The following is a 12,293-nucleotide window of genomic DNA, read 5'->3' on the forward strand; positions in this document are numbered from 1 at the left end:
GCAGATTTTGAAACCTAAACGCGGACCCTAAGGTTAAGGTCAAGGTCACAGGGGTAAAATATTTGTGTGCGTATGGAAAGGCCTTGTCCACATACACATGCATACCAAATATGAAGGTTATATCTCAAGCGACATAGAAGTTATGAGCATTTTTGGAAACCTAAACGCAAAGTGTGACGGACAGACGGACAGTTCTTCGAAAGGGGGCATAAAAAGCTAATTGGTTTTGGAAAAAGCTCATTGTTTCAGCACATGCGCAGTTTAAAAAGTCATTGGTTAAAAATGAAAAATTATCACTGCTTAAACCATGTGGAGATATTGGGGGCCTTGGCTGGAATTCACAAAGCACTTGAGTAAATCTTAAGTTAAGTTGTACATAAGAAAATATTTCAAAAGAAATTTTCAGAAACAAATCCAATATTTTCTTCTCAAAAATGGATCAAGTATGTTTCGTTCCAGTAATCTTTATTCTAAAGTTATGTATACCGGTATATGTATACTCATGGGCTTATTGCCTACTGTATTATCAAATAAACTAACTAAATTAAACCTAAATTCATGCAAGAAGACTTAACCACAAACAAGACAGACACTTATTTAATTTTTTTTTTTCAGGAATTTCTTCCACAATAACCTTTGTGAATACTCCCTCTGGTGTTACCTTGAAATAGAGTATTCTACAGAGGTCCTTGATAATGTTTTGATGTTCTTGTATCTTCTCTCTACAACCCTTGAACTGGGACGCCACCGCGTAGCACCTTACAATGTGGATACACACCTGTCGTAATTAGAAAAATGAGCATTAAATTAATTATTTTCATACAATAAAATATTGTGGATATCTTCAATTAGGATTTTCAGGGAGTAATTTTGCAAAAATATAATATACTTGTTGACTATGTGCCCGAATTTCTGCCCCCAAAATGCATTGAACAGAGACAACTTTTTATTTAACCTTTTGCATGCTGGGAAATTTGTCATCTGCTTAAATGTTGTCTGCTGAATTTCTAAAATTATCATTTTCTTCCATTTTTTTTAAATAATACTATCAGAATAGCAAACAGTTTGGATCCAGAAGAGACGCCACGTTCTGTGGCGTCTTATCTGGATCCAAACTGTTTGCAAAGGCCTTCAAAATTCGGTTCCAGCACTGAAAGTGTTAATATAACTGCAAATATACTATGAAAAAAAATAATTTGTAGATTGTCAAAAATAGCTCAAACGCACGTGGATAAAATGTGTCTTGAATGTGTTCATGGTGATGACATAGTTTGAGTTTCAAAGAAATGGTTTGAGAAATGATGAAGGAGTTACTTCCACAACCTATACAGACAAATCAACTGAAAGAATAACTCCAAAATACCTTCTCCCTGCAGGATATTATTATTAATGTGTGGTTCTTTGGTCTCATGCATGTATATTTAGCCATTCAAGGTAGATTTGAATGCAAGCCTTTTTTAGCAGTGTCAAAGAAAATTGTAAAAAAAAACAATAAAAAAGAATCCCAATTTGAAAAAACAACATAAAAAAAGAGTCTAAGTATTATTATATCTTAAATATTTTTCAATTACATCGAACAAAGAATATAACTAGAATTTATATGATTTTGTTCCTATAATACTCGTTATAATACAATTATCATAAACGATACTTATTTCGGGAGTAAATTCTGTTGTTGTTTTCATCCGTGTAATATACGAGACTGGTTAGTAATATTTGCAAATCACACATTAGTTATTTTGAACCAAGGAGGAACCAGTCTCATAAGTTTGTAGACTGTGTGCCAAATTTTTATTCGCATCAATAGTTATAGTATTCATACACAATTTAAACCATTCCAAAAGGTTGACTTCCTTTTACGGTCATTAAACGTTGTTTTCAGTCATAAAAACTTTCTGAAAATTTCTCCACTCTGCTTATATATATATATGATGTAAATTTGAATGGGTTAATAAATGTTAGTAATTTTTGATGTGTTTGATTTTACTTCTTAATGAAATAATTTTAAGTATTATAAAGACGGATATAAAACTTGTTTTTCCCGAATCAATGGACTTTTTCTGCGGAAATACATTTCTAATCCCGAAATTGCATTTTTCTTAAAAAGGCGAGAAAAGGCCTTTAAAGATTTTTGCATCCAATACATCACTGAGTGCTACAGTACCTCCACTGCGAGATCCTCCGACTTGCTGGTCAGTCCCAGCACATTGATACAACGGGAGAATGCCTCCTGCAATACCTGCAAACAAGCATAATTCATTATTGATTAAATTATTTATCAATTCATCAGGGTTTTTTTTGGCCCGATTTTATGGCCGAAATTCGGCTATGTTCCCAATCCCAAAAAGTATACTTTTTTCCCAAAATGTGGCAAAAAATTCCCAATTTCCAAAAAAAAAAAAAAAAAAACAATTATTAATTATTTTTTTTTTGAAAGAAGTCTTATGTGTATTTTATCTCAATTGTAATTCAATTACATCTAACAAAGTATTATATGATTTTTTTTCTTTTAATTTGAATGATTGTAAAGAGTTATATCAAATTAAGTATTTCCCTAATCAGTGGACTTTTCGTGTGGAAAAAAAGGCTAATGAATTTATTTTCACAATTTCATGAAAATGCCGATAAAATTCCCAATTCCAAAGCCATGGGCTATCTTTCCAAAAAGTGGGAAAAAAACACCTGAATTGTGTCTTGTTATGTGAAAATTGGGCAAAATGCATGTGCGTAAAGTCTTGTCCCAGATTAGCCTGTGCAGTCTGCACAGGCTAATCAGGGACGACACTTTCCGCTTTTATGGTATTTTTCGTTTAAAGGAAGTCCTTTTTTTTACAGAAAATCTAGTTTAAGCGGAAAGTGTCGTCCCTGATTAGCCTGTGCAGACTGCACAGGCTAATCTGGGACGACACTTTACGCACATGCAGTATGCCCAGTTTTCTCAGAACAAGACACAATTCATCCATGAATGTTTCATTCTGTTTATACAGACCGTATTGGCCATGACAACAATAGACGTGTGATGTTATATAGAAGATAGTTGTTTGTTTGGGATGGTCATTGATCTAAAAGTAAAACTAAGAAATTTTAAGATGTTTGTTTTTGCTAATGCCCGCATTCATGATATCATCACACCCATGGGTCACCCTAGCCTTCAACCACCCACAGATCACCCAAGTATGCAACCACACACGGACAAAGTGTGTGATGACAAAACCAGCCTTCATGTAACTTCTGAGAGCACGTGCCAGAATTCTTTTTTTATGTAGTCAACATATCGTCGCTGTAATTCTCAAACCTCGTAGCTCAAAGAAAAAACTTTTTTCGTCTTTTCCGAATATATGAAGTCTGGCGCCTGTTTTGTGCTATATCTCGTAGCTCTACACCAATCAGGGCCCTTGAAAAAGCCATGGGATGAAATGTTGTAGCTTGATTGTTGGCTTTTTATGGGCGAAAAGTTGTAGTGACGTCATTTCACCTATAGGAACATCATTTCGTTTGGACAAATTTGACAAAAAGTTTTTATATTTGCAGCTACGTGGTTTCCTATCAGGACGTATTATCCTACCTCATTAAAATGTCAAAACTGTGGTGACAAAATATTATAGCTACCATTTCTGAATATCAGTATGACTTATCAGTATGACTTTCGCGTCTACAGCTTATACCGTATTTTGCAGCTTCATTTGTTTGGGAATTTTAGAGAATTTCAATTATTAAAACATCATTATAAAAAAATGTGATGTTTTTTTCTCTCTCCTGAAAAGTTGGCATTTTGTACCTACAAGGTTTGAGAACGACAGCGACGATATAAAATGTGTTACTTGCCCCAAAATATTTACTTGCCCAATCTTTATTCTACTTGCCTCAGGCTACAGGGAAATGGATCCAGTGAAAAAACTGCTTTTAAAATAGATTAAATTTATTAAGGGGTGAACGGAAGACTATTGTAACTCATATTAAATAAAGAAGGAGATATGACAGTTTTCTATTTAGCCCTCAATATGAATGCTTCTGAAAAATATAAATCCCTGCCCCTACATTTTTATTCACAAACCTCGATGCCATTTTCTCGTCTCAGTTCCTCTGCGTTGAGCGCGCTACAGTTGACCGTGTGGAACGCCAGCTCGCTGGCAGCTGCCAACAGGGGCGCTGACTTGGAGAACAGCTGATCATCGTTAGTCTCGAGGCGTATCGTCTTGATCAACATCGGGTAACCAGCGTACTTGTACGGATGCAGCTCTGAATGCAGATGGAATGATAAGGTTAGCTGAAATTTACCTGGTAACGTATTATTTAAATTAGGGATGGCAACGAATACCGATTTCGGTATTCGAATATTCGGTCACCCTTCCGAACGAATATTCGGATATTCGGTCAACATCTGTTGGAAAAAAGTCAACTTTGTTTACCGTACCATTATTCCATGAATTCTACTTTCGTTTTTACCGGAAGTTCACCGGAAGTGTTTAAATATTGACACAGTGTTGCCGTCGTTAATTCGAAGCGGATGTTGTTGATTACTTTTTATTGTTAAAATTGAATGACAAAAACTGTTTTTAAACTATTAATATCGTACATCAACAATAGAACGAGAAACATAATATTACATGACGACAAAATATTACATGACAAAACAGTTAGATCTACATATAATTAAAGCTGAACTTAAACGAATTACTTAGTATGTACATAGACACAACACACTTTGAACCTGTTTAACAGACTAAACGGTCAGTCTTTTAAAGTTGCCACGTTTAAAAGACACTTGGATCGGCGACTTCTTATCGGATGACGTCGTGAAATACGTCCAAGCAGCGAAAGGCGTAGGTGGCATTTTGCTTGGACAGATATTTACTTTATGCGTGTAGCAATTATAATATTTTCAATTAAATGAGGGTGAAATACCAAAAACATTTCTTTAAGTATAATACCTGATTGAATATTGAGTAATTAATTAATGTTTGGACCATACGATACGCAAATACTCATTAGAGGTTGAGTAAATTATTTTCTAAAAGCTTTTTTGATTGAGCAACGTGATTATAACCATACGATCTGTTTTGTTTTTCACACCAAGTCGGCTCTTTCTTTACTCAATTAATCTTTGATCATTTTAAATGTAATTCGAGTTATTTGATCAATACGGGTCGGTGTTTTAATTTCCATACGGTCTTATTTGTTTTTAAACAAAGTTGGCTTTTCCTTTACTCATTTAATCTTTGATGATTTTAAATGTAATTCGAGTCATTGGATCAAGTGCAGGTCGATGTTTTGATTGCCGACGCGATTTGCACCTATCATAATTTTGACACAAAGTGTCTGGCTTTGTTAGCGGGATTTATGACCGGTATACTGTCATCACCATAGCGACGCATTAACGCGCCTACCGGAATAAACATTATGACACGAGGAACAACTTTTTTGACAATGTTTGAAGCAAATTTTACGAATACAAAGTCTTTGAAATTACTCGATTTTTTATTTTTTCTTCCGAATATTCGATTTGGAAAACAGTATCCGAATATTCGGTCCGGGACCGAATATTCGGATATTCGTTGACATCCCTAATTTAAATTAACTAAATAATTTTGTGTGTGAGTGTTTTTCCTGTTTTTGTGCTTTGTCTGACTATTTGGCTTTTGGTTACCATCCATAGATAAAGGATAACGTTAACAAGCTTGTTCTCCTGCTGGTGAAGTTTTTCCATCCTCTTTTTTTTTACAATTATTAACAAGAAATGTGTTTGTCAGAAACACTATGTCCCCTTTTGCGCCACTTTGAAGCTATATATTTGACCTTTGACCTTGAAGGATGACTTTGACTCTTCACCACTCAAAATGTGCAGCTTCATGAGATACACATGCATGCCAAATATCAAGTTGCTATCTTCAATATTCCAAAGGTTTTGCAAAAGTTTAACCCAGGTTAAAGTTTTCCACAGAATGAAAGACAGGTCTACAGACAGACCGACAGGCCAAAAACAATATATCTCCAATCATTTGCAGCGATTTTCCTCCTTCTTTATAAAGTACCGGTAAACGGTACTTTCCCAATCGAACGAAAATTCCCAAATTCCCAAAACGGTACTTTCCCAATCGAGCGAAAATTCCCAAATTCCCAATCGGCATCTGGAAAAATCCCAATCAGCGTCCGAATTTTTTCTCAAAACGATAGAAAGTTTCGTAAAAAAAACAACTTTCGGCGAGCGAACAAAGAAAATCGTATAGTTGTGTGTAACCACGCGCTCGATTAATTTCGGGTTTTATTATTCAGCGCATTCAATCAATAGAGTTGTTACTGTTTCCGGTTCTTTTGCCAGGCGTACTGTTTTACGTCGGTTTGTAACCTTATCGTAGTTTGAAATGAGTCATAATAGCAAATATTATGCCAAAAAATCAATCGGAACCATCTATCACAGGAAACATTAACAGCAATAATGATGCTGTGCAGGGAGGGATGCAAGCAACTGAGTGATGATCAAACATCAAAGATTGTTGAAATTTTCACAAAAATGAAAGAGAGAGACATTGCTTTAAAAGAGATTAAAACAACTAGTAATTGATTTGGTGTGTTCTTTATAATATTTTGTTATTTATATAAACTTTATAACTTAATGGTCATTAAGGCATGCCTGCAAATGATTATTTAAATGGATATGTTCAATTAAGTATGAACTGTATGATGTATTCAATAAGAACCAAACTTCACGACGCGATTTTCCCAATTTCAGGATTTCACGACTCGCTTTTTCCCAATTTTAAGGTTTTCACGACTCAATTTTTCCCAATCGGACCGGTACGGGTACTTTTCCCAATTGGACAAGGAAAATCGCTGATTTGATCCGGGGGCATAAAAATATATCAACTTTGTAGTTTTTATAATAATTGCATGTGCTTATTGTCATTTAATACATTGGACATTTGTTACTTCTTTTTTTCATATTACTGTTCTATCATGGTTATATTTAAGCAAACAGGAAGTACTCAGAGTTTTTTAGAAGTTCTGGTTTTATGCTGTTTGCACATAGCCATGTTCACTTTGATTCTGAGTGGGAAAGGGTTTATAACAGCACTACCCACCTTCCCTGTAGCGGCTGAAGAGTATACACTGGGCCTTCAAGATGAGGACAATGTTCTGGGGGTCTGGACCATCGGTTATCTTGGACTTGCTACACAGGAACTCATATGCCTTGTTCACTTGCTCAAACATTTCCTGGTAACAAGAAATAAATTTGTAGCAAGACTTTTGCCAAGCAATATAAGTCCCCTACCGGCTCCACCATTGTCAGATTAAAAAATAATAATTATTTGTTGCAATAGAAACCAGATTTTTTGACGTAGGAACAAAATGAAATGACGTGCATAATGTCCTTATTGCCATCTATTCACGGGCCTTTTCACAGATTTTTGCATGTATTGAAGTTTGTCATTAAATGATTTATATTGATATATGTTAACATTGGGTCTAAAAATCTCCAGTAAAAAAATAAGAATACAATTTAAGAATAATAAAAAAAAAAGGTAACCCTAAACGGGGCTCGAACCACTGACCCCTGGAGCCATGGAGCAAAAGTCTACCGCTCTATCCACTAGACCATCCGCTATCATGCCATGACGAACGTATTTTTCTCTTTATATATATGCAATCCTCGTAGTATCAAAAAATACGATGACAACAACAGAATTCTCCAAATTATTGAATCGTTTCGCGTTGCAACGCTTTATAATTTTCAGGTTTTTAAATCGTCAAAAGATGCACATAATGGATATTTTAGAGCATGGTAAATGTCCAGTATAACTGTTTCCTCACAAATATCATAACTTGAAGGAAAATTTCCAATCTGAAACAATTTTTTTCAATTTTGTCAATTTACCAAAACGTGAAAAGGCCCCTTTAGGCAACACTCTTCCTGGGTTATCTCGTTTAGCGCATTTCCTTACGCCAGTAACTGACAACTCCCCTACTTTGATCAGAGCTAGGGAGGGAATGGCCAAAGAATTGGTTTAAACCTATTTATTTTAGCTCGATTGCATAGAAAGTCAAAGGCTTATTTGAAACGCTCTCGAGCTCTTTCCTGAGACTATAACCAATACTTGTTGTATAAGGGGACACTCTCGAGCTGTTTCCTGAGACTATAACCAATACTTGTTGTATAAGGGGACACTCTCGAGCTGTTTCCTGAGACTATAACCAATACTTGTTGTATAAGGGGACACTCTCGAGCTGTTTCCTGAGACTATAACCAATACTTGTTGTATAAGGGGACACTCTCGAGCTGTTTCCTGAGACTATAACCAATACTTGTTGTATAAGGGGACACTCTCGAGCTGTTTCCTGAGACTATAACCAATACTTGTTGTATAAGGGGACACTCTCGAGCTGTTTCCTGAGACTATAACCAATACTTGTTGTATAAGGGGACACTCTCGAGCTGTCCCTGAGACTATAACCAATACTTGTTGTATAAGGGGACACTCTCGAGCTGTTTCCTGAGACTATAACCAATACTTGTTGTATAAGGGGACACTCTCGAGCTGTTTCCTGAGACTATAACCAATACTTGTTGTATAAGGGGACACTCTCGAGCTGTTTCCTGAGACTATAACCAATACGTGTTGTATAAGGGGACACTCTCGAGCTGTTTCCTGAGACTATAACCAATACTTGTTGTATAAGGGGACACTCTCGAGCTGTTTCCTGAGACTATAACCAATACTTGTTGTATAAGGGGACACTCTCGAGCTGTTTCCTGAGACTATAACCAATACTTGCTGTATAAGGGGACACTCTCGAGCTGTTTCCTGAGACTATAACCAATACTTGCTGTATAAGGGACACTCTCGAGCTGTTTCCTGAGACTATAACCAATACATGTTGTATAAGGGGACACTCTCGAGCTGTTTCCTGAGACTATAACCAATACATGTTGTATAAGGGGACACTCTCGAGCTGTTTCCTGAGACTATAACCAATACTTGCTGTATAAGGTGACAACTCTCGAGCTGTTTCCTGAGACTATAACCAATACTTGTTGTATAAGGGGACACTCTCGAGCTGTTTCCTGAGACTATAACCAATACTTGTTGTATAAGGGGACACTCTCGAGCTGTTTCCTGAGACTATAACCAATACTTGTTGTATAAGGGGACACTCTCGAGCTGTTTCCTGAGACTATAACCAATACTTGTTGTATAAGGGGACACTCTCGAGCTGTTTCCTGAGACTATAACCAATACATGTTGTATAAGGGGACACTCTCGAGCTGTTTCCTGAGACTATAACCAATACTTGTTGTATAAGGGGACACTCTCGAGCTGTTTCCTGAGACTATAACCAATACTTGCTGTATAAGGGGACACTCTCGAGCTGTTTCCTGAGACTATAACCAATACTTGCTGTATAAGGGGACACTCTCGAGCTGTTTCCTGAGACTATAACCAAAACTTGCTGTATAAGGTGACACTCTCGAGCTGTTTCCTGAGACTATAACCAATACTTGTTGTATAAGGTGACAACTCTCGAGCTGTTTCCTGAGACTATAACCAATACTTGTTGTATAAGGGGACACTCTCGAGCTGTTTCCTGAGACTATAACCAATACTTGTTGTATAAGGGGACACTCTCGAGCTGTTTCCTGAGACTATAACCAATACTTGTTGTATAAGGGGACACTCTCGAGCTGTTTCCTGAGACTATAACCAATACTTTCTGTATAAGGGGACACTCTCGAGCTGTTTCCTGAGACTATAACCAATACTTGCTGTATAAGGGGACACTCTCGAGCTGTTTCCTGAGACTATAACCAATACTTGTTGTATAAGGGGACAACTCTCGAGCTGTTTCCTGAGACTATAACCAAAACTTGTTGTATAAGGGGACACTCTCGAGCTGTTTCCTGAGACTATAACCAATACTTGTTGTATAAGGGGACACTCTCGAGCTGTTTCCTGAGACTATAACCAATACATGTTGTATAAGGGGACACTCTCGAGCTGTTTCCTGAGACTATAACCAATACTTGCTGTATAAGGTGACAACTCTCGAGCTGTTTCCTGAGACTATAACCAATACTTGTTGTATAAGGGGACACTCTCGAGCTGTTTCCTGAGACTATAACCAATACTTGTTGTATAAGGGGACAACTCTCGAGCTGTTTCCTGAGACTATAACCAATACTTGCTGTATAAGGTGACAACTCTCGAGCTGTTTCCTGAGACTATAACCAATACTTGTTGTATAAGGGGACACTCTCGAGCTGTTTCCTGAGACTATAACCAATACTTGTTGTATAAGGGGACACTCTCGAGCTGTTTCCTGAGACTATAACCAATACTTGCTGTATAAGGTGACAACTCTCGAGCTGTTTCCTGAGACTATAACCAATACTTGTTGTATAAGGGGACACTCTCGAGCTGTTTCCTGAGACTATAACCAATACTTGTTGTATAAGGGGACAACTCTCGAGCTGTTTCCTGAGACTATAACCAATACTTGCTGTATAAGGGGACACTCTCGAGCTGTTTCCTGAGACTATAACCAATACTTGTTGTATAAGGGGACACTCTCGAGCTGTTTCCTGAGACTATAACCAATACTTGTTGTATAAGGGGACACTCTCGAGCTGTTTCCTGAGACTATAACCAATACTTGCTGTATAAGGGGACACTCTCGAGCTGTTTCCTGAGACTATAACCAATACTTGCTGTATAAGGGGACACTCTCGAGCTGTTTCCTGAGACTATAACCAATACTTGTTGTATAAGGGGACACTCTCGAGCTGTTTCCTGAGACTATAACCAATACTTGTTGTATAAGGGGACAACTCTCGAGCTGTTTCCTGAGACTATAACCAATACATGTTGTATAAGGGGACACTCTCGAGCTGTTTCCTGAGACTATAACCAATACTTGCTGTATAAGGGGACACTCTCGAGCTGTTTCCTGAGACTATAACCAATACTTGCTGTATAAGGTGACAACTCTCGAGCTGTTTCCTGAGACTATAACCAATACTTGTTGTATAAGGGGACACTCTCGAGCTGTTTCCTGAGACTATAACCAATACTTGTTGTATAAGGGGACAACTCTCGAGCTGTTTCCTGAGACTATAACCAATACTTGCTGTATAAGGGGACACTCTCGAGCTGTTTCCTGAGACTATAACCAATACTTGCTGTATAAGGGGACACTCTCGAGCTGTTTCCTGAGACTATAACCAATACTTGTTGTATAAGGGGACACTCTCGAGCTGTTTCCTGAGACTATAACCAATACTTGTTGTATAAGGGGACACTCTCGAGCTGTTTCCTGAGACTATAACCAATACTTGTTGTATAAGGGGACAACTCTCGAGCTGTTTCCTGAGACTATAACCAATACTTGCTGTATAAGGTGACAACTCTCGAGCTGTTTCCTGAGACTATAACCAATACTTGTTGTATAAGGGGACACTCTCGAGCTGTTTCCTGAGACTATAACCAATACTTGTTGTATAAGGGGACAACTCTCGAGCTGTTTCCTGAGACTATAACCAATACTTGCTGTATAAGGGGACACTCTCGAGCTGTTTCCTGAGACTATAACCAATACTTGTTGTATAAGGGGACACTCTCGAGCTGTTTCCTGAGACTATAACCAATACTTGTTGTATAAGGTGACACTCTCGAGCTGTTTCCTGAGACTATAACCAATACATGTTGTATAAGGGGACACTCTCGAGCTGTTTCCTGAGACTATAACCAATACTTGTTGTATAAGGGGACACTCTCGAGCTGTTTCCTGAGACTATAACCAATACATGTTGTATAAGGGGACACTCTCGAGCTGTTTCCTGAGACTATAACCAATACTTGTTGTATAAGGGGACACTCTCGAGCTGTTTCCTGAGACTATAACCAATACTTGTTGTATAAGGGGACACTCTCGAGCTGTTTCCTGAGACTATAACCAATACTTGTTGTATAAGGGGACACTCTCGAGCTGTTTCCTGAGACTATAACCAATACATGTTGTATAAGGGGACACTCTCGAGCTGTTTCCTGAGACTATAACCAATACTTGCTGTATAAGGTGACACTCTCGAGCTGTTTCCTGAGACTATAACCAATACTTGCTGTATAAGGGGACACTCTCGAGCTGTTTCCTGAGACTATAACCAATACTTGCTGTATAAGGGGACACTCTCGAGCTGTTTCCTGAGACTATAACCAATACTTGTTGTATAAGGGGACACTCTCGAGCTGTTTCCTGAGACTATAACCAATACTTGCTGTATAAGGGGACATAAAAAGAAG

The 12,293-nt window shown here is 37.6% G+C and overlaps 1 protein-coding gene across 8 annotated transcripts in view; it reads right to left on the bottom strand.

The window, feature by feature from the left end:
• The window catches only part of LOC127854793 (dnaJ homolog subfamily C member 13-like), a 133,563-nt gene that overhangs the window by 43,664 nt on the left and 77,606 nt on the right, over positions 1-12,293 (bottom strand). For all 8 annotated transcript variants that reach the window (XR_008037103.1, XR_008037104.1, XR_008037101.1 and 5 more), the window contains 4 exons: positions 7,080-7,212; positions 4,055-4,239; positions 2,165-2,239; positions 662-778 (listed from right to left, as the gene is read on the bottom strand). Coding sequence is in view for 2 of the 8 variants with exons in the window: in XM_052389841.1 (XP_052245801.1) it covers positions 662-778; positions 2,165-2,239; positions 4,055-4,239; positions 7,080-7,212 (510 nt within the window). In the remaining 6 variants the exon portion in view is untranslated. The remainder of the gene's footprint in view (positions 1-661; positions 779-2,164; positions 2,240-4,054; positions 4,240-7,079; positions 7,213-12,293) is intronic.

Source organism: Dreissena polymorpha, chromosome 13 (assembly GCF_020536995.1).
Source record: "Dreissena polymorpha isolate Duluth1 chromosome 13, UMN_Dpol_1.0, whole genome shotgun sequence".
Taxonomy (NCBI): Eukaryota; Metazoa; Mollusca; class Bivalvia; order Myida; family Dreissenidae; genus Dreissena; species Dreissena polymorpha.